The sequence below is a fragment of the Pongo pygmaeus genome, chromosome 11 (assembly GCF_028885625.2).
Source record: "Pongo pygmaeus isolate AG05252 chromosome 11, NHGRI_mPonPyg2-v2.0_pri, whole genome shotgun sequence".
Lineage (NCBI taxonomy): Eukaryota > Metazoa > Chordata > Mammalia > Primates > Hominidae > Pongo > Pongo pygmaeus.
In genome coordinates, this window is record NC_072384.2 from 121930906 (window position 1) to 121954645 (window position 23740).

Consider the following 23740-nt stretch of genomic DNA (forward strand, 5'->3'; position numbering starts at 1 on the left):
AAACGGAGTTTTGCCATGTTGGCTAGGCTGGACTCGAACTCCAGATCTCAAGTGATCTGCCCTCCTTGGCCTCCCAAAGTGCTAGGATTACAGGCATGAGCCACTGTGCCCAGCCAATCTTTCTTCTATCTTTCTGAACTAATATGTGAGTGACTTGTTACATGTGGCTATCTAAATATAAATAAGTTAAATTTAAAAATCACTTTCTCAGTCATATTAGCTACATTTCAAGTATTCAATAGCTTGTGTGGCTATTGGCTTACATTTTGGACAGTGCAGATATAGAACAATGTTATCTCAGAAAGTTCTAGTGGACAGCTCTCCTGGATAGTCACCAACCACTGTCCATTTAAAAGTCTTCTACTGGCTGGGCGCGGTGGCTCACACCTGTAATCCCAGTGCTTTGGGAGGCCGAGGCGGGCAGATCATAAGGTCAGGAGATCAAGACCATCCTGGCTAACACGGTGAAATCCCGTCTCTACTAAAAATACAAAAAAATTAGCTGGGGGTCGTGGTGGGCGCCTATAATCCCAGCTACTCAGGAGGCTGAGGTGGGAGAATGGTGTGAACCAGGGAGGCGGAGTTTGCAGTGAGCCGAGATCATGCCAGTGCACTCCAGCCTGGCCGACAGAGCAAGACTCCGTCAAAAAAAAAAAAAAAGAAAGGTCTTCTACCTTGCTTAAGTCACTCTAGAGCCACTTTTAATGTCTTCTTTGACCTCTTTGGAACATCAAAATTAGAATCCGCTAAAAATGTATTGAGAGTCACTAATTCTATATAACATATAGCCATTCCCTGGGAAGTAGCAATTACTGCTACATTTCTTATTCTTTTCCTCCTCCTCAAATTTCCAGCTTGGATGAAAAAAAAATACCCATTTAATTTTGCCACCCAGCTACAAGGATGAGCCAGCTAGACTGATAACTTACTTAGAGTAGAGGATAAAATAAGGAAAAGTAAAAATCTAAAGAAACTTCTCTACCTCATCCCACATCTTTAATCTCACCATCCAAATCGCCCATTTCAGTTTGATACCCAGGAAGTACATTATTGGGATAAGGAATAAATATATTATATTATATAACATTAATAGCCAAGTAAAATATTTGGACATGTTTAAACTAGAAAACGTGCGACGTGCTCTAAAAATAAAATTTTTTAATCCAATTTTTTGTACCTTGATTCAAATGTTTCTCTTCATCCGCTTCTTGTTTGGCTTTACTATATTTACTCCGCCTATTAAAATTTTTTTAAAAAAGAGAATTATTTTCCTCAAACACCTAAGCTTTAACACATGCCATAAGACAAATTCTTTGCTACTGTAAGTCAGGCAGGTATGCTAATGTACATTTCAGAGATGAGAAAACTGAGACTTACAAGAGATGAAATACTTGTCACCCGGGTAGTGAGTCATGGTTTTAAGCTCAAGCAGTCACAGACACCTCTGAACCACAATTTTAAACTGAGGTGTCTTACAATAGGTTAAAGCAAATATTTTATAATGTAATTATAATTTAAAATCTCTCAGAGGAAATTTATCTTATTGAAGATAAGTTTATTGGCTATTTTTCCATTTATATAAATACGTGTGTGTATACATATGTACGTGTGTACATGTATGTGTGTATATGTATATATACATTCTAAATTAAATTTCCATGTGTAATTCTGCATAAATCAAATGGCAATAATGTTCAGTATGTGATAGGTAATAGTAAATATTATTGCTATAACCAGATAACTACTACCACAAAACTTCATTATCATATTACATGATACTCTTGAAACAATACTTTTGCGGTCACTGGTTTCGGTTGCTGCATACAAATTCCCAACTTATTAACAAAATGTTTAAAAGTAAGTATTTGCTTTGTACTGAATTATGTTCCCTAATTTGTAAAAAAATGAGCAATGGTAAAAATGAGAAGCTTTGTTTTGCTTTGCCTAATTCACTTACAGTAAAATGGTGCATTGTCTTAAACCTGGCATTCTGCTCCTACAACTTTTAATAGCGTAAATCTGGCTTTGTTATAAAGCTTTGTGGATTAGAAATCTTCAGTACATATAAATCTTCAATCAGAAATGTATATATATCTCTTATACAAACTGGAAAATCAACTCAAGCCTTGCAAATCAAAAATCTTGAATATATATACATAGTGAGTCAGGAGAATATATCTCACTTAAAGGAATCAGAAAATCAACTCAGTTGATATCACAGCTGTTTAAAGCTTGGGAAGTTGAGACCAAATTAGTAAATAAAATGTATACATTTATGTTTCTGTCAGAAAGGTACAATTTACACTGGAATTTACATTCTATGTTTTCTTAGAGCTTCAAAGACAAGGTAAGGCAAGACTCTTACAGAAAAAGAAACAGGGTCTGAGATAAGGAAAAATTCCCCCAAGGCCAGGTGTCTTGGCAGTGTGGTCCTGTCAAAATCCTATACCCTGAACTCTTAAACTTTGAACAGGTAGAAAGGCAGATGATTATGAAAAAGAGAGAATAACAGAGAACCTAAAGGAACTAGGCAGTGCAACAGAGAGACAGCAGATCCCGGTCACATGCTCCAAGCTTCCCTCCCACATTCCTCTCCTAATTGTCAGCAGCGCAGGAACCAGCTCAGCAATCAGCCCCTCAGAGCCTACAGATGTTTCTCCATGGGGATAATTCCCTGGCAAATAATAATACCTTGCACTTTTACACTGCATTTAACTTTTCAAAGTGCTCTCATTTCATATATTATCTTCTCCCCTAACTGTTTGCAAAGCAGGAACCAACTTAGCAAAACAGAGACCCCAGTGACTACAGTTAACTGTGAAGTACAGTATTTCAGTCCCAAATCATAAGCTTGCATTTTCCTTTGCATTTAACTTTTCAAAGGGTCTATTTTTATTTATTTATTTATTTATTTATTATTTTTTGAGACAGTGTCACTCTGTTGCTCAGGCCGGAGTGCAGTGCCATGATCTCAGCTCACTGCAACCTCCACCTCTAGGGCTCAAGCGATTCTCCTGCCTCAGCCTCCTGAGTAGCTGGGATTATAGGCACCTGCCACCATGCTCAGCTAATTTTGTATTTGTAGTAGAGACAGGTTTTCATCACGTTGGCCAAGCTGGTCTCAAACTCTGGACCTCAAGTGATCTGCCCACGTAGGCCTCCCAAAGTGCTGGGATTGTAGGCATGAACCATCGCACCCAGCCAGAGTCTATTATTTAATTGCATCTTCATGACAACCCTTTGAAAGCAACCAGGCAGACAGACACATGCTCAGTTTCCCTGTAGATGAGGACATGGAGCTGGGGTGGGGTGGGGGTTGGGGAGCAAGAGGATCACCACGTGCTCTCCTAGCAAGTACAGGACTTTGTGGAAGCCCTGATCCAGCCCACGACTTCATAGAGCCTCTCTTACTGAAGATTAGTTACATAAGGATACCCGGTGAGAGTTAATTGTAAGTAGTATTACCTTTTATATCAGTACATTCACTTAAAATGAATTCAACTGCTCTTAAAATCCATTGCTTCATAGAAGTAACTAAACAGGTTTAAATACCCTGAAGCCAAACAACTTTCTATAAAAGATGAAGTCTCCTCCAATCTTCTTCCCCTCCCTCCACCCTCGTCCTTTCCCTTCTTTCAAAGGAAATATAAGAGTGTTAGGTCAGGGACTACTAAAATAACATTTTATGTCAGGAAAATGCCATTGATTGGTCCCAAGGGTGTGATAGGGTCCTGCCAGTCTGAAAGATTGTGTCTTATCAGAGCTCCTAAAAGCATTATCTAAAATTACAAGTATATCTTTTAAACCACTTAAGATCTCGAATACTGATTTGAATTTCTTTCCTTTGAAGAAGGAAAAACAAATGCATAGAGTGAGAAAGCTTTGGTACCAACTTAAAATTGTCAATGAAACAAAAACCTGGACCACAGAAACCCATGGCCTGAAGCTGCCCGGGAAAGTGTTTATCTGTTTTACATCAAGCACATTCATTAAATATGTGCAAAGCCAGAGGAAATACAAAATGACAGGGGTCATTAATTATAAGGTTGACACGCCCGTCCCTTCCTCAGACTTCTAAACATAGAAAGAGGAATTAAATTAGTGGTGGAGGTGTGTTTTTAAATGAGATTTTTTTACGTGGAGTGTTATTTGGAGGAGAGGACCCTTAAGACTGCATGCAGGAAATGGCTGAAAAAAAACACAAGGATTACTGTTGAAAGGCTAATAGTAGTCTGTTTGCTTTTTAAAAATACCTGGAAAACAAAAATGCCTGTGTCCTGTTCTACGTTTAACACCTGATGGCCCTTTTGCCTTGGCTCAGTGTAGGACAGTGTGGCCCATTATCATCCCAGGAAAGAAAGCCCATTAAAGTTCACTACTGGGGCAGCCAGCCTGCAGGAAGCCACACTGCCTGAAGAAGTCCTAACTCAAAACTGACATCTGAGGCTGATCACCTGAATGGCAGAAGGAAAACTTTGTTGAAGGTTTTCTAATTATAGAGATGTAGACAAGCTGATTAAAACTGAGAAGGAGTGGAGTGTTTTGTTAGTGAATGCTCCAGAAGGAAACATGGACCCTTTCAGCCGCAGGAGTTGGATAAAAGAGCCCACATTGCAGGTGAAACTTTGAAAGAGTGTGAACTAAGCCCTCCTGCAGTCCAAGGGACACAGTAATAAGGGTATTAACAGACATTGTTGCAGAACAGCGTGAGCCCTCTCAACCAACGTGCTGTTCCTGGCACCTTGACTATTCAATAAAACAAACAAAATAGAGAGGGGGAGCAAGGCAGGGGCCCAGCATAAACCGTGCTTTTACTAAATTACTAACTTTTCTGGTCAAGTGGACAGATTTGATTGATGTGGTTTACTGTTCCAAAACTAATTAGTAAAAGGTAAGTAATTTATTCAGCTAAAGTGCATATTAAAAATAAAGCAACGTAACTAGCATGGCTCCAGGAGGTCCCTTTGCAGCACTGAACGGCATCACCCATGAAGATTCACAGCAGCCGTTCTTCTTTTTCCCCTTCTTTAAGCTGTCATTGTTCTTGCACCGAATGATGTCTAAATGGTGTTCATGAGTAGCATGTTGAAATGGTTGCACGCAAGTTGTTTAGAAATGTTCCCAAGGTATCATCTGCCCCCAGTTGTGTGAATTTACATGACTTCATCAGAGCTGAATTAGGCTAACATTTAAGTGTTTTCATTTTCACATGATCGTAATATTCCAGGGAAGGAAATTAGGGCCCAAGAGGACCACCTGAGGTCAGGGGTTCGCGATGAGCCTGGCCAACATGGTGAAACCCCATCTCTATTAAAAATACAAAAATTAGCCAGGTGTGGTAGCACAGGCTGAACAATAACTGTTTTAGCATTTGAACTCTTAGCTCCAAAGTGGAATATCTTAACCTTCAATAGGAGGAGAAAATTAACTTGCAAACTCTGACTTTATATTGTGCAATAGATTTGCACATTAATTCACAGATTACAAATCTTACCAACAACACTAGCAGACTCTTGAAGCTTTGGTTCCATAGAACTGCCAATGTCAGCTTTTTTATGTAGGTCAACTTTGTCAGTTAAGAAGATATTAAAATAATATATCTATCCCAGTATAGGAAGTTAGAAGAGCTGAATTCCTGTCCTGATCAGCAACTAACTCGCCATGTGACCTTCGTTTATTTGTTTAATCCCTTTAGGCCTCCAGTACCTAATATATATATAAATTTTGCCATAACCACTTCATTTTTTTCTTAAAATCAATTCACTTCTTTTTCCTTATCCAGGTAAAGGGGGTACTTTATAACCCTAACATAAATGGAAACCCAGTGTCACTAGCAATCATTAGAAGGTTCGTATAAAAACAGCATGTGCCTGGTTATCAGCAATACTTCCCCTCACTACCAAGTTATCCTTTAAGAAATAGGTGCTATTCTTGTATTCTAGCCTTTTCTTAAAATTGTTTTTCACATTTGAATAATAAAATACTGTTTTGGGGCCAGGTATGGTGGCTCACGCCTATAATCCCAGCACTTTGGGAGGCCGAGGCGGGAGGATCACCTGAGGTCAGGGGTTCGAGACCAGCTTGGCCAATATGGTGAAACCCCATCTCTACTAAACATACAAAAATTAGCTGGGCGGGGTAGTACATGCCTGTAATCCCAGCTACTTGTGAGGCTGAGGCATGAGAATCACTTGAACCCATGAGGTGGAGGTCGCAGTGAGCTGAGACTAAGTTATTGCATGCCAGCCTGGGCAACAGAGTGATACCCTGTCTCAATCAATCAATCAGTCAATAAATACTGTAATACTGTTTTGGAAAAAACACTACCCTAAAACAATCTGAATTAATACTAGTTTGTGACGCTTTTGGAGACAACTTGATGAGATCATTACTATAAAAGGGAAGAGGGTGTCAGAGAAAATTAACATAGATTCAGTCATTAGTCTTGGAGGTTATGACCTTATAATTGTATTTTAGGATGTCATTGTTAACAGTCCTTTTAAAGATCACTTTAAAAAAAATATAGAAAAGTGGTTATGTTGTAGAGATCACAAATATATAAATATATATATGTGGAAATGTTGACTTGCTGTAGAGAATGTACAAATAGAGATTTGTTTGCAGTTTGAAATAAAATTTATAGGGACAGCATCACATAGATACAAGAAGTGTTGTGCCTTAAAATAACCTAGATAACAAGTACAATTATGTGCTCTGGAAAGCTGAAAGAATTCTGAAATTATCTCTTGAGTGATGAGAAAGACACAGATCAAAGATGCCTACAGAAAATATAAAATTAAGTTGCTTAACATAAATGTGGGTGGTAAAAATATACCATATAGCTAAATCTGTATGCCTAGTATAACATCTCATTTTAGGTATTTTATAAATTTAGTAGTTTGATTCTTTCACCGCGATCCCTAAATGCTTACATGTTCCATTTGGCCAAAAGAAAAAAGTAGATCTCATTGAAAAAAGTGCAGATTATTCTGGCTTGCCTTAGGCTCAGGCTTCTCCCTATAAGTTGAATGTGTACAATGAAATAAATGAAACAATTGCTATAAAAAAAATCTAGCAAGATACCAACTGTGAGCCTGAGGCTGCTTCCTCTTTCTTAAATGACAAATTAGCACCAAGCCGATTTTCTCTCTGAGGTCATCAGGACTGAAACTTTTCTCACTATGTGAGTTTCTGTCCCTTGACTTCCTTAGGAATCTTGCATGCCATCAGCAGAGTGGGAGTCAGTTCAAGGGGACCCCCATAAGGGATGTGTCTGTAGTATCCATTCCGGCATAAACATTCAGTGATTCTAAGAAGCACAAAGCAGCCCCATCGTCAAAGGACATGACTCAGATTTTATAGGCTAGGGTGTTTAATCTATTGCTTTCTCGTACTACTGGCTGAAGTCTGGCAAGATTATTTCGCCAGTACCATGTACTACCTTTCATTTGTCCTCTCATGAAAAGCCTGGGCCAGGCTTTCATCCCCACTACCTGTCTGCTCTCTGTTCACCTGTTCTTGTCCCATTTAAACATTTATAGTCCGAGATAACAGAGCAGACAACCTGTGTGAGCAGAATTGGCTGAGTGTGCATGAGCCGCTGCAAGCCTGTCAGCTACCTGGCTCCAGGCGGCCTTTCCCATGACAGCTTTACGGCCGACACTAAAGAAGAATCAATATGAGGGCAAGGGGTTGACATTTCATTTTCTAGAAAGTGATCCATTGAGGACCAATCACCAAGCACTGTTTATCAGCCTTGGGAAGTGACATTTTTTTTTTTAATGGGGGAAAAGGGACAGGAATCATCGCTAGGTAACTCGACAGGCTCAATTCTCTAAGGTGGGGACTCATAATTGGAAATCCGATGCATCCTGCTATCAATCCTGCCTTATATAATAAAGTGATCAATAAAAGCAGAGAGGAAATTAAGTCATCAAGCTTAAGGATGCTATTTTCTGTAGTCACGCCTTTTAATAAACTTGTCTCCTCGCATTACATTTTCATGTGTTTTTCCTTTCTTTTCATCAAAGCCAATGTTTTAAGCAGAACATCCAAAGGAAACTTACAATGAGGTAACTTATTTCTCATTACTCCAGTTTGACTGCTGTATTTAGGGCCACTTATACCAAAAAACAAAAAAGCAAAGTAAATCTAAAGCACAGCTGGGCTACAACTAGAGAATGTTTCCAGTCAAGTCAAAGAGATGGTCAAGACACAAGGCAAGGCCTACTTTCTGCAGAGAAGTGCTCTGAGCATCCTAGGGTGCTGAATTTTTATCAAATATTTTTAGAGGTGGAGGTATTTAATGAATTGTATCTGTTTTTAAACCTTTAAACATCTTTATTTTCTAACAACCAAGATTATTTCTGTATACTGTGAATATTTCAGACACAGAAATATGTAATTATAAAATCAAAAAAGCACATATAATTCCTATACACTCCCCCACATGCTCCTTGCTTCCCACCATCAGATGGATATATACTAATGTATACAGTTCCCAGTTGTTATATGCACAGCATGTGTACATATACAAAACTAAATGGCAATGTACAAGAAAGAGGGCCATCTTGATTGGCTTTCAAAATGAAATACCAGGGAAGGAAAGAACAGTGGGAATTCAAAATCTATGCAGGTCAACCTTAAGTTTCCAAAGGTTGAGATATTCTGCTGTTTAGAATATAGAGGGCGTGCCAATGTCTATATGTTTTTGTATGTGTGTGTATTAAAGAAACAGAAATGGGAATTTATTGTGGATTTAACATCTCAAGATTTGACTCATCACTCTAATCAAACATACCTATTCATAGATTGTGCATGAAAAGCAATGATCACAATGTAAAATAGATGCCTGTACAGAACATGTTGTTCTATACTGTGTTATGTTAGAGGGAACATAATTGGTCCCTGTATACCAGGACACTTTGGAGAGTGAGGGTGGGAACATGATATTAAGAAACACATGGCCGGGCATGGTGGCTCATGCCTGTAATCCCAGCACTTTGGGAGGCTGAGGCAGGTGGATCACTTGAGGTCAGGAGTTTGAGACCAGCCTGGCCAACATGGTGAAACCGTGTCTCTACTAAAAATACAAAAATTAGCTGCCAGGTGTGGTGGCGTGTGCCTGTAATCCCAGCTACTCGGGAGGGTGAGACAGGAGAATTGCTTGAACCCAGGAGGCAGAAGTTCCAGTGACCTGAGATCATGCCACTGCACTTCCAGTCTGGGCAACAGAGTAAGACTCCGTCTTGGAAAAAAATAAATAAATTAAATAAATACATGTACCAATTGGGACTATCCAGGCAAACTAGATTATATGGTCACCACTCTAATTATAATGTATATCAGAGGAAAGTAAAAGCATAGTGGCTTGCCCAGGCCAGTGGAAATAGCCAAAGGCATTGCTATGACATTGGTGAGATCATCAGTAGGCAGAGAAGGACAATGCAACAGACACTGGCCTGAGAGTCAAGCACAGCTACTGGTGGGGCCAGTAGCAGCTCAGCCTACCACTATGGCAATGCGAGGACCTTGGGCAAGAATTACTTCTTTCCTAGGACTACTTCCCTCTTCTACAGAATGAAAAGCTTTACATTTAACAGGATCCTTTTCACATCCCCAGGCTTAGCCCTTTTTTTCACCAACAGCCCCATCTTGTGAAACAGTTGATGGTATATGGGGATGCCGATCAGGGAAGAGGCAGATTCTTACACATAAAAGACGAAGAAGGCCCAGATGCGGGGCACATATCAATGACTACTCCTCTGGAGCCTCTGGGCAGGTGATGAGAGTAAGTAAATGGAGATGAAAACAGTAAGAAAAACTGGTTCAAAAGAAGATGCTGCCAATCTGTTATTTCTCTCTCCTTTTTAGATTATTTTTTAAGTATCAAGTCAGATTGTAAGTACTTAGAGGATAAGGGCTCAGATGTTTCAGGTTCATTTCCAAGAGCAATGCTATGCTCACGATTTGCTCAAGGGATAATCTCTAGAAATCCTTTGATTCTCTGGAAATGCTGATGGCCTTTCCTGGGGGAAGACTGAATGTGAATACCCATTTCTTTGCTTTAGTGACCATTACTGTTAACCAAAATCATGCTGAAGCACTTCCTGTGTGCTGTATTATCTATTTTGCGTATCAAAATTCTCCTGTCAATAACCCTTTGAGGCAGATAATAATTATCTCTATTTTACAGAATAGAAATGAAGACTCAAAAAGGTTTATGTAGTAGTAGCTGGCAAATGGCAGAGCTCAAAATTGGGGCCCAAGTTTTACAGGGCTTTTTCTTGCCTTTGGCAGTGAGTCCAGGCTTAAGAGAGGGATAAAAGTAACACCTGACAGCTTAAAGCATCTAGAAATCTCCCACTGGCTTGCTCTTCAGCTTTGTTTCCTACAATTAGCTGGGTCCTTCCGGACCTCTCAGCCTGCCACCAGGGTACAGCTAGCAGCTTTGGTAGGGGTGTGGGAAGATCAAAGCAACAAGGAGGAAACTTGGGATGCAGATGCCATGTTTATGACGCAATCAAAAGCCTTAGCTTTGTGTGGAGAAGAAAAAAAACCATCATAAACACTGGGAAGGTCAGGGGCTGCACAGTGAGTGGCTTCAGTGCTTACCTCCGGCTGATGACAAAAGCTGCAATGAGAATTACCACCAGCACCACACTGCCTGAGACAGAGACCAGAAGGACTGTGGAGTTGGCCCCATCTCCAATGATCCGGGAAGGCACTGGGAATGACAATTGCATAAGGATCACCTTTGGGAAAGTCTTAGGAGGTAGAACTTCTCAATGGGTCACAGTTTTCAGTGTTTTGAAGCCACTTGGAGAGAGAAAGACACTTGAACATTTCAGAAAGGGCAGCAGTTTTGAATGTACCTCCTTCCCCGAGAGCTATCAAAAACCTGCCTATTTTTGCCTAGTTCAAAAGCCACTTCCTCCTTGTACCCTTGCTGGATAATTTCAAAGGATGTCAATCCCCTTCAGATTCAACTCTACTTTCTCTTCTGCTTTTCTTTTTATTCTTATTTAATAATTTGTGAACAAAATTTCTTTCTTGAAGTAAAAAATCTATCATCTTTTTATCAATCACGCCCAATTTGGGTTCATTAATTACCGGGATGGAGGTATCTGACACTAATGCTTGCTCATGGGTAGGCCCCTCTCAAGCACTTTAAATTTAGTCAACCAGTCAATCCAACTCACAATGTTTAAAGATTTGATATGTTTGTCCAAAGGGTCTTTAAAAAAAAAAAAAAAAAAGCTTATGTAACTTGATTTAAATGATTCTTAGAAATAAGTAGAGAAAAAATATTTTTGGTACCTTCTTTAATCCTCTCAGGGAGAAAATTCCCTATATGAATGTAGGTAGCTATGTAACCCTCAATTTGTCAGTTTAGTAATCCCATTTTTCATGCTTTATAGAAGGCTCAAAACAAGAGAAAAATAGGCAACATTTTTCATTCATAGGAAAAGACAAATCAGATAGTATTTCGAAAATGCTTTTCTCTAAATCACATGAAGTTTTCTAAGTTACAGTCATTGGCTAACTTATTTCAAGCCATATTCATTGCAGCAAAATGTTTGCTGAACTAAAAATTACAGACAACTCCTTAGATTTCACTGTAATGGGATTCACCTGTATTATAAAAATAGCCTCAGAAGTGACTGAGTCTGGGTGGTCCTTGTTACCTGTGTTGGTTGTGACCTCCAAGGGCTCACTGAAGTCTCCATAGCCAGCTGCTGTCCTGGCTCGCACGTGGAAAACATACGAAGTGAGAGGGTTCAGGCCTTTGATATCTGTGTTCCTGGCAGCTGTCCGAACTATACGATAGCTTCGCTCATTCTGATCCTACATCATGGCAAGATAAAATTGGGGAAGGTGGCAAAATAAATCTCCTGCTTACTTACTAGGTGCAATATTAAAGGAGTCAAGCCAGTCGACTCAGAAACTGAAAGTAAATGGAGATGAATAAACTCTCTGGAGCCTATATTCTCTTGGATGTTATAAGTACTATTGTTACTTCTTACTTGTTGAAAGAAATGCGAATTCAGGTATGATTGCTATTGACGCTGACCATATCCAGATCTTTCCTCCTACTCTTTTTTTTTTTGAAAGGAACATTAAATGATAGTTGCTGGCTTTTCTAGCTCCACACCCAGCAATTTAAAAGAAATAACTGTGAGAAGGTCCCTTGTCTTTTTCTATTTTCTGTCTAGAAAATGTAAAATGTGTTGTAACATGGTTTCAATGGAAAAATCCTGTCCCTTTTCTACTTTTAATAAGGAAGCCAATAAGTGATTATCTTTAAAAAGAAAAAGAAGACAACTGTTCATTTTCTAGACAACCTTGAATGCAAATAGCTCTCTTCAAAATTCTGTCCTGTAAGAGAGACAAGTTATTTGTAAAAATAATGCCTTTCTATAACTTTAAGAGGCTGAAGAATGTGATTTTCCTTCCCTGACTTTCTATTAAAAGTCATCAAAACCCACATCTTTATTCTGAATAGCAGTGATCTACTTAAACAGATCATTATTTCAACTGTTATGAGTCATAAGAAGTTCATAGATTAGAACTTCTTAGCTATCTTGATTTCCATTACTAGAAAGTAAAGATATAGTTAGATTACAATACAATGTATTATCATTGTTATTTTCTACTTTTCAGGATAACTAAGTAAATGATAAATTTCATAATCATACTTAATTGGGAAGCCAAATGCATTTGATTTGAGGATTCACGGGTATTCTATGACTTACAACTGGCTAACACTTAAACAGAAGGGAGGGAACAAAGGAGGATGGGAAGGGGTCGAGGAAAGAAGGAAGAAAAGAAGGGAGGGAGGGAGGGAGTAAAAGGAGGATGGGAAGGAGTCAAGGAAAGAAGGAAGAAAAGAAGGGAGGGAGGGAGGGAGTAAAAGGAGGATGGGAAGGAGTCAAGGAAAGAAGGAAGAAAAGAAGGGAGGGAGGGAGGGAGCAAAGGAGGATGGGAAGGAGTCGAGGAAAGAAGGAAGAAAAGAAGGGAGGGAGGGAGAGAAGGAGAAAGGAAAGAAGGAAACAAACAAGGAAGGAAGGAAGGAAGGAAGAAAGGAAAGGAGTGTTGTTCACTCAAGTAATACCTTCTCATAATACTTGACTTCATATTCCAGGATTACCCCATTGGGCCGATCTGGTTCCAACCAAGCCAGTGCCACACTGTATCTTGTGACTTCTTTAGCCTGGACCAAAGCAATGGATGATGGTGCTGTTAGAAAAAAACAAAAGACAAAAGATATTTTCTTTAGGAAAATAAATGGTTTTGGTGGTAGCCAGAAATAATTGCATCTTATTTAAGAAAAGTGTGAAAGATTGTCTTGTCTTCCCCTTGACAATTTTACTCTTCAGTATAGAAGCATATCATTTTCATCCTTCTCTCCAGTATATTTTTGCATGTGTTTGTCTTAAAAAGAGAATCTCTGAAGTAAAATCCTAGTGGGCTTATAGGCCCGTAGTACCATTTCCACAGCATGTAGAGACATTTCTCATAAAAGGCTGTAGGTACAGAGAGGGCTGTCTGGTTTTTAACCTTTTGTAAGCCGTGACAGCCTTTGGAAGACCTCATTTTAAGCTCAGTAAAGCTACATCTAATCCTACCTCCTAGTATTATGAGTGTCATCTTACTGGACTTTAATTTCATACAGGCAAGAGAATGTACAAGTCTTCAATAAATACTGTAGGGAATGCCAAAAGGCAAACAATTTACATATTTTCCAATGTAAATAAAAGTACTGCTTAATTACAGTAAGAGTTCAGTCTGAACAAAACCATGTAAATAATGAATACAAATCAAGCAGCGCTGGTCTCTCTGAACACACGTGGCATTTTGCAGCTATTTTACAAGAGCTGACATGTTGCCTTTGCCTGCTCTTTCCACTGTGAAGGACACAAAGGCAGTCCTCTAGTGGGTGTGCTATGGGGGTGGAAGGAGGGCACACTTTAGATTTATACACCCAGGCTGCCTGATGCTCACTTCTCCACTGTGGTGGTCGCATCTCCAGCCAACTGTTATCAGGCTCTGCTGACACTGACAATGGCTGGTACCCATGCACAATCTCCAGGGAGAAGAGAAACCATTCATGAAATCCTTAATCTTATCTAACAAAGCTGCCCTGGAGAACCAGAGATTAGGGAGCTTCCTAACTCCTATGTATATATTCTTTTGTTCCCAAACTGGGGAAACAAACGTCAAAAACTGGCCACTGAGGAAGAATAAATTAGTGCTGGGTCATCCTCCTGCCCTTTTGCAATACATGCGTATGAATGCCAACCCCTAACTCCAAGAACGAAGATAAAAAGTAAAATACATTGTCACTGAAAATGGTATGGGAAAAGCTTCAAACCTGCTTGACCACGTCTGACGGGTATACTGATGGCAGGGAAGCCAAGCAGACACACCATAGTCACACAAGGGAGTGTTCCAGCTAAATCCAGTACAGTAGAGACTGTCTCCTGGAGGGGGTTATTTGACAGCCCGGCATCTCTGTTAGGGATGGTAACAGGAACACACACACACGCACGCACGCACGCACGCACGCACGCACGCACACACGCACACACACACACACACACACCCCCCTCTCTATTTTTTTTTCCTCTCTCTCAGTCCCAAAGCTATTCCAGATTGGATCTCAGGCAAAAACACAAGGGAAAGATACAGTAGATACACATATCCTCCATCAAAGGCAATCCCAAGGTTAGTAATACCAACCCCAGTGAACAAAGCTGCATGCGGCAGACATACGGAAGCCACTGAACATCTGAGGAAAATGAAAAACGGAAATGTGTTCATTACATTCATTAAGGACCCCTTCTCCCAACACAGACACAGGCACACAGACACATACACACACACTCACATTTACTCTTTCTTTCCTGGTTGACACAAAGCCATTGTCCAACAAAATGCAAAAAGTGACTTTGTAAAATATAGAGGTAGCAAGGAGGCTAAGAAAACTGCCTGGCTGTGGAAAGTCATTTCACTCCAGGTAATAAATATATTGCCTAACATACCACTTTAGCATACACTCCATAAAAAGGAGCTCTTTAAACTCTGATGTTCAGGATTGAGAAATGAAACAGAAAAGTGAGGTCATTAGAAAGAAAGCAGGAGGGAGAAAAATCATAAAATTATAAAATGAACTTTCTCTCGGAAATGGTCTTGGTCAGATCCTGATAATCAACAGATTCCTTGGGAAAGAATTGCCTGCCTGCCCTTGGAGTGCACTGATGAACTAAGACAGCTTCTCTCTGGTTGGGTTATCATTAAACTGCTGCATATGGGAAATGAGCTTGATTTCTATTTTAGAAGTTTGAGTAGCAGTGTTCCTGTGACCATTCAAAGGGAATATGAACTCAACTAAGGTGCTCAAAAAATCTCAAGCAGGGAGTTAGCAATATAATCACGTTAACTCATAGAGTATTTCTAATGCAGCCCTACTTGGGAAGGTGATACGCATAAATGTGAAAATAAACCAACAGAGTGTACCTTGACACAGCTGTCATAAAAATGGAGAATAAGGAGAGATTGAAAGAGAAATGCAAGCAAGAATGAAGGACTAAATGAAAATAGAATGCTAGGCTGAGGACAGTCAGAAAACTGCTGAGTTGAACTTTGTCTTTCATACCTACTAGAGAAATAAATGCAACCAAAGAAAAGTAGAATACATAGATCTAATTCACAAAAAGTATTGTGTTGTATGGCTGTAAAGTTTAAATTATTGATCAGATGTTCTTCAGAAGAGCATGTTATCAGGGCACAATGACACAAGCAATCCATGACCAAGTGAGGTTGGGAAATGTACCTAAAACATACAACTTCATTGTATGTGGAGAGCTTACCTTCTCTAGTAAGAAGGAGTTCGAGAAAATCTGGGCTTTGCCATACTGCCACTTTGGAAAGGAGGCAACTTGGATGTTCTCCACATCATAAGCCACATACGGGCATTTCCCTCACCCTTTCTACCCCATTTCCAAAACAGCCTTCAACTTTACATCTGGAAGGCATCACCCTACTGTGTGTGCCTGCCTATGGGTCATTTCCCTAGATGAGGCATTTGCCAATGACATTTTGCAATTATCCCCCTACCGCAGTGTTTCCCAAGCATCAGACTTCCACGCCACACATTTGCTGCCACATCCCTCTGCAGCTTGTAAGATGATTTAAGTAATATTTTCTTAAATAAATGCAGTATCTTTAACTTCAACAGTTGTATTTGAAAAGAAATTGCCCATTTACTGGTATCAATGAAACCCTGTAATCACTTGAAATTAATGGCAAGTAACCATAAAAATGAACATTGCATGTAAATGAAACAATGTTATCAATGTTTGCTGGACACTCTTACTTCTCTAGGGATTGTTAAAAATGGAGATTAGCCAGTGCTAGAGAAGCAAAGGATATCTGGGCACCCACTTGAGATTCTGACCTTGGAGTACTCAGAATTACTGAGAAAGAACTGAAAATGAACTACATTGTACACAGGACAATTCAGTATTATATAACATCTCATCGGTGTGTTCCCTAAAATCATCTCTGATGCCACCATTGGTATGTTTCCACACTTTGGTAAACAATGCCCAACCCAAATGTCTTGAATCCTGATTTGCAATATTCCAGGGCTCTGCCTTTTGCTTACAGAATTAGAAGAGGAGATAATAGAATTTTTTTTTTTTTAAAGATTGTACATCCCACCCTTAAAATATATGGTCCAATAAGAGCTTTGACCAATCAATGCCTAAGTTCAAAAGAGAGCTTCTAATCATAGTAGAAAATTTGGTCAGCATAAAAAGACCAAGTGGAAAAAAAGATTCTCAGTGGCCGCTCAGTTCTTTGATTTACATTCTGAAATCTCATAGAGACAAGGTTCTTCCTCAACATCAACTCAGCCACTAGACACATACTTAAGGAGCACCTATGGAACAAGACCAAGAGGGGGAATGGGTAAGCATGGCCAGATGGAAAACAATTCTTGGTATCAGACTAAGTACCACCAAATACTTTAGCCTCTTCTTAACTAAAAGAACTATTGGGAAATTTTTATAGTAGTCTTAAAGAGAAAACACTTTCAATGTCAAGTCAGAGGACCCATTTTTCTAGAATTTAAGAGGAGACGATTCCTACTGCCCCTCTTCTTATTCAAGTTCTCTCATGGATGATGGGGAGGAGTAAGTGGAGGGCACTTTCTCACACATTCTATCTGTAGGCACTCAATATACCTGCTGAGTGTCAGAAGCAAAGTAAGGAAGAAGCTGGGGGCTGATGAACACAGTCTTTTTTTTTTTTTTTTTTTTTTTACATTCTTACTACAAGAAAGAGATGCATCATAGATTGAAAAGCATTCCTATCTACCCACGGACTTCTTTCATAGAGGAGATACTTGTTTTAAGGACAGTTTTGTGCCTCCAGACATATGCAGGCATTCTTTAGTGGCTAGAATTCAGACATGACACATAGCAATGAGAGCTGGTCATGCTAGTTGACAGTAGCATGGTTAAAGAAAGATGACTATGTAAAAATCACAAGGCAAGCACTCCTAAAGGGTAGCTCTTTAAAAAAGATGTGTGATTTAATTCAATGCAGTCCTTAATTTTCAAACCTTTACAGCAAAATCTCCAATGACTCATAGATGTCAATTGTCCTGGTCTAAGGTGCCTATCCCTGAGAACATCATTTTTTATTACCCCCAAGGAGATTTCAGCAGTTTTTAACCCAAAACTTGTCTCTCATTTCTTCTTCTTTTTAACTTACAAATCATGGTGATGCATGCATTCAGTGGGGCTCAATAATTTTGTCAAATGAATAAAAGTTTTTACATATTAAAATTCATCTAAAAAATCTTTACTGTAGACAGCAAACATTTTCTAAACATAAAGTACCAGAAGTAAGCCATCCTTAAAACAACTTTCCATCTGCACCTGTTTCAGAGGACCTTTTGTGGGGTTGGTTTTACTATTTAGGTTAACTGAGATATTGACAATTGGGGTGAAGCAAATGACAACTCTAATTATAAATGGAGTCTCTGTTTCTAAGGTCTGTGTGATGCTTCTGAACATTTTTCAAACACACAGGCTGTAAAATGTCATTCAAATGTAAGTTAACATTAAAACTAGGCATCACTGCACCTATTACAGACAGCATTTTGAGCTTCTGCTCTTTAGGCTGATGAAGGTGTTGACAATTTCCTCTGCATTTCTCCTCTGTATCTGTAGGGCATATGCAAATAGTTCTCCTGATTTCCTAACTGCCAAGGTGGAGTGATGGTAAGACTCCCAAGTCATAATGATAAATCCAGAAAGGATCCTAAGCCTCCAAAGATAGACTAGGGCAAAGCCAGTCACTGCCAGCAGAAGCCATTAGTTACTACATATGCAACAGCCACCAATGGACGTAAACTTGAAACATGGGGGTAATAGGGTGGAGAGCCTTTTGCAGTCATAGTGTGGGCAAGCAGCATTATTGGGAACAAACTCTGTTTTTCCACATACCCAATGGACACAAGTGAAATTGCAGCAAAATACCATTTTTTAAAAATGATGAAAAACCAAAAGAGGAGGATAGGAAAAAATTCACCAAAGTTTTCCAGTTGAATGATCTGAGCTTTCCAATAGAGGTCCAAGATAAATTTCACTCCCAAAGACTGTTGTATTCAGAGTTCTACAAATCCCTGAGAAACTGAGAATGCTTTCTAAATAGAATCCCCATTTGCTATGTACCTGTGGTTACGTTTGGTTTGAGAGCAGACCACAATGCACTGAGAAGGTACATGTGGGTTTTCTCTCTCTGTGTATTTTTGATAAACAGAAACAGAACAGATTAGGGGGCTCTATCATGACTCTCTAACAGTGGTGCATTTCACAAGGAGAAATTACAGGAGATGCTTTGATGTCAAACAGAGGTGGCTCCCTTTAAGAAAATGGTAAATTTAACTTTCTTTGGTTCAAACTCAGCAGTTCTCCTTGCTCCCCACTGATGTGAATGCTGCAATTTTCTTTTATTCACTTCCTCAATGACTTGCCATTAAACACCTACAAGTCATTTTACTGCAGCAGTTTGGTACTTGTGACACCCAAATGGGATGGAGAAGAGAAGAGGAGATATGGAGAAAAGAAAGAGAGGAAAGCTTCACATGGTTCCTGAGCTAGAAAATTGTTTTCTTGAGTCCAGTATCACAAGCAATGAATTAAAAACAGTTTGGGGGGAACTTTGGAGGAAAAAGAAAACAGCTGAAGTAGGCTGACTGCATTTCATTACTGGTTCAAATTAGAGGGTGGAGGAGGTGAGCCAAGAAATAAACAGATGCAATGAAAGGTCTCCAGCCTGTGGGCAAGGAAGAGTGAAAACAGCCCTTTATGAAAGTCAAGACACCTGAAGCCATGGATGTCGGTGGTACACAATGGCCAATGTTTGCAGGAGAGATGGCTTCTTAACCACAGCGGGGTTATCTTTCCCCTCCCCAGGATCTGGATTTAAATAGATGATATTTACTCAAGGGGTCTTTCGTTGATAGAAAAATAGAAACTCACCATTTATACATATCTCTGCTTAATGCAAATAGCATATTTAAATTTAATTACTTGGAGCTTAAGGTGGTTTTTGTTCCCATTTCTTTCTCATTTCAACACCCCAGCTCTGATTTGCTTCTTATCAAAGGTTTGTGCATTTTAAAATGCTGTCAAGCATCAGAATTAAATGCTTCAGAGCACTAATGATATCCTTGTGATTAAGGGTTTCGCGTCTCTGAGATGCTAAAAGCTCTGGTGCTAATATTAATTGTTTTCTTCTACATTCCAGATGGAGAGAAGGATTCCTCCTCTCAAGCTAGGCAATACCTATGGCATCAAACATCACTTAGCAATATTTATACATCCTTTTTCTTACTATCATCATTACAGTATTTTATAGTACAAGAGTTTACAAAGTGCTTTCACATACACATGATTTTGTTTGCGGTACATTCGATCAGCCAGGTCAACTCCTCTGCCATCTTTTAGATAAAATAATTAAAATCCCCAACCACCCTCACTGGATGCATCATCAAAGTAAAAAGTCAGCTCCACCCCCAACAGCTTTTAGTTGCTACATCATGCATCCACACAAGCACAGTTTCTCATAGTCAAAAAGTGAAACTGTTTTTAAAACAAACCGGCAAAAGGTACAGAAAAAAAAACTTGATTATTCCGAAATTGATATAGGATTTTTTCCTTATTTGACAAAAAAACATAGAACCAAATTCTCAGCCAAAATCTTTAGAAGACTGTGAATTAAATGAAGTTCATTTATATTTAGATATGTAAGTATTCATATTTATTAAGCTTAAACTTAGAATGTATGAGAGATGCATTTTTTTTCCATAAAGTGATTTCCAAGGTCAGACCAGAGTCTATTTTAAACACGTACTATAAAATAAAGCAGTGCACAGCCACATTATCCTTCAGCAATATTTACTGAAGGATACAATTGACTCATGCTGCCAATGATTTTAAGAGTCTGATTTTGGAACACTATAAATACTTGAACTAAATGATTCCAGAGTAAGACTTTGCAAAGTCTGTGATTTGGTTTTTACTTTTGGTTTAATAGAAGACGAAAATTTTATAAGCCTTTTTTATTTCCCAGATAGATGGGATGGCACGTCATTTTCTTTATGCCAGAGAGATGGGCAACAGATTATTTTCGACAAATCCTTTACAGAGAGCTATTGGTTAAATTTTAAATGATAGAATGTGATGCTATTCTTAGCCTTCATGTTAATTGTTTGCATAGGGAAGTTGAAGGTGTTGGGTTGGCCTCTTTGGCTAAGGCATCCAAAACTGTGAGATCCCTTCCCTTCTAGATAGAGCTGCTCAGCCAAAGACTACCTTCCTACATTCCTTTGTATCTAAGGTAGTTCATGTGACTGAGTTTTGGGTAATGGAATGTGGGTTGAAGTGATTTCTCCTCTTCTAGATCTGACCCATAAATGGCTCCCTGTGACTCTCCATTTTCTTGAACCCACAAGCCAGAGGGAGGTTAATGATCCAGGCCCATCTTGGAAGCCCCACACCCAAAAACCCCTCATCACCGCCAACTGGATTCGATTTCAGCAAGAAAATAAATATCTATTGCAATAACCCATTGAACTGGCATTTGCGGTTAAAACAGGTACTCATTCAAGTGAAGTGGAGCCTTTTGGCAAAAAAGAGGTATTTGCATATCACAACTAACTCAGATAAACCGTAGAAGTACTGTGGCCCACAGAAGATTGGTCTGTGGTTTTGCAGCTTCCTGAAAGGCCTTTGGGTTCCCTCCTGGAAACTCCAGCTGGTCATGCACGATGAGCAGATATCCACCCATTTGTAAGAAACTGGAATGCGCTGCCCTGAGGTCAGCAAAGCCAGTGACAGAGGCCGCGTGGCCTCCCAGGGACAAAATCACGGGCACCAGTCTTCTAACAGTGAATGAAATCGGCCGAATCGCAAAACACTGAGCCAAAAGATTCAGCTGATCTTATGTTAATGCTAAATGGGAAAAGACAGTGGGGTTCTCAAAATGGTTTGGTTGAGTGTTCTTGGTAGAAAAGAGTTAATTTAGTTTTCACTGAATTATTAACTGCTTAAGCAGATGAAGACTGAGGCCCTGTGAATTGCCACAAAACAAAGAATGGGGAAAGGAGCAAATCAGATGCCAGTAAACTCCCGAGCAAGGCACTTGCACATACACGCATACCTGACATCATTTCATCCCTACAACTCTCTGAAGTAGTTATAATGATCACCCTTACATTTCAGACTTGGAAACTCAGGCACGAAGAAATTAAATAATTTGACCAAAGCCATAAAATGAGATTAAAAACTCAAGTCCACCTGGCTCAAAAGTATGTGATCCTCCCTCTATGCCACATGTCTGTAACAACATACACACTAAACTAGCATTTATTGAGTAATTATGATGTGCTGAGCATTGTTCTAAATCTCTTGCAGGAGTTAATTCATGTAAACCTCACAAAAACTCTATGAGACAGGCACAATTATTATCCTCATTTTATAGATCAAGAAGATAAGGTACAGAGAGTTTGAATAACTCACTCCAAGTTATAGCTTATATGTGGTCATAATTCAAAAGTCTAGTCCTAGAGCCCTCATTCTCAACCACTGATCTATAGAAAGCAGCTGGTCTCTGCCCCTCCTTTCCATGGTAAGAATTAGGAGACTTGAAGGTTTAAGTGACTGTTTTCCCACAGCAGTAGCGGCAGCAGCAACAGGGTAAATCTTTCTAAAGTCTGCTCTGTTAGGTACAGGGGTATCTATGTACATTGCGGTTGTCAGAAACCCAGGGGTAAGTTAGATATGATCCCTGCTCACAGACAAACCTTAAAACTTTTGGTGCAGAATGAACTCACATTTGAACTAACCTAAAGAGCTGAGACAAGAATAAAACAAAACAAATTCAATTACCATATAAAATAATAAGTCTTTGGAATTAGAGAAGGGGTAAGGATACAAGACAAGCTTCTGGAAGACTGGCAGTGTTCTACTGTTCTGTTCCTTAGCCTGGGTGACGGTCACATAGGTGTTTACTTTGCTGTAATTCAATGAGTGTATATTCGAGTCTTGCCCACTTTTCCATATGTGTGTATTTCACAATAAAAAGGTTATAAAACAAACACAAATGTTAGGAGTATTAAAAAGGAAGTATCATACTTATTACTAGAAAGATCCATACACAATATTTAGTATACCTCCTGGGTTAAGCCCTAAAGATGTCATGAAAGATGTAAGGTTTTGCAAATTAGAGCTTTTGCAACTTTTTAATCATTATGCTGAAACATACAGCAATCCTTGCTCTTTGTAGTAAATAAAATGCATACTTAAATGTCTGTTTTACTTTTTTAAGTTAGCTAGTATCTTGAATTAGCATTATTACAGGTACAATCATAGGATCAGTTATAAAATTATAAGTGGGTAACAGCTCAACTGGAAACCAAGGCCCATGTCCACCAGAATTAGCAGGGAACTAACCTCAGGGGCACCCAAGTGTCTTTGCTGCAGTTCAAGTGTGTCCTGTGTTTCGTCTGGGAGCTGCTTGTTTTACTTTCTACTTGCTTACTAAGAAATTTGTTGGCAGGTTCTGACAAGGATAGCTCAACACTTGCCAACAGAAACATGGCAGGATTCAATGTGTGTGTTTCCTGTTATAAGTAAGAATGCCAGTTTGAGGCAAACAGGAAAACAAGTCTTTCCACTGGAAGGCAATTTAGAAGAATTTGCCTGAGCAAGATGATTGTTTTAAGGTAAGAAAATGGGGTGAAACTAGCAACAACAACAAAAAATAAATAAACATTTTTTTCTCTGAATGCTTCTAGTGAGATGAATCTTCTCACTGGGCCTAAAAGTGGTGTTGAAAGTCATCTAGTGTTCCCACTCTTAGTTGAAATTATTTTATGTGTAACTTTGTTAGACAGGATGGTGAGCCTTCACCAAATGGGGGTCTCCATGACCTACCATGCCCTCCAATCACTTCCTAGGGAAGATCAGAGAAAAAAAAAAGGCCCCCAAAAATTACTTTTTAAACAAACAACGAACAAAAAAAATGCTCTCCAAAATTAATTTGGAATATGGAGAACAATGTAAGGAAAAGGTTCATTTTTACTGAGCAGAATACAGAAAAGAGAAAGGAAAGGATTAGCTGCTGTGAATCAAGGCTTCTATTCCTTTTGCTGTCAACTCCA

General features: G+C 39.2%; 1 protein-coding gene across 2 annotated transcripts in view; it reads right to left on the minus strand.

The window, feature by feature from the left end:
• Window positions 1-23740, minus strand: part of EPHA4 (EPH receptor A4) — a 153271-nt gene that overhangs the window by 26075 nt on the left and 103456 nt on the right. For both annotated transcript variants that reach the window (XM_054478415.2, XM_063647998.1), the window contains exons 6-9: window positions 13115-13239; window positions 11688-11847; window positions 10615-10726; window positions 1178-1236 (exon numbers count right to left, since the gene is read on the minus strand). In XM_054478415.2, coding sequence (XP_054334390.1) covers window positions 1178-1236; window positions 10615-10726; window positions 11688-11847; window positions 13115-13239 — 456 coding nt within the window. The remainder of the gene's footprint in view (window positions 1-1177; window positions 1237-10614; window positions 10727-11687; window positions 11848-13114; window positions 13240-23740) is intronic.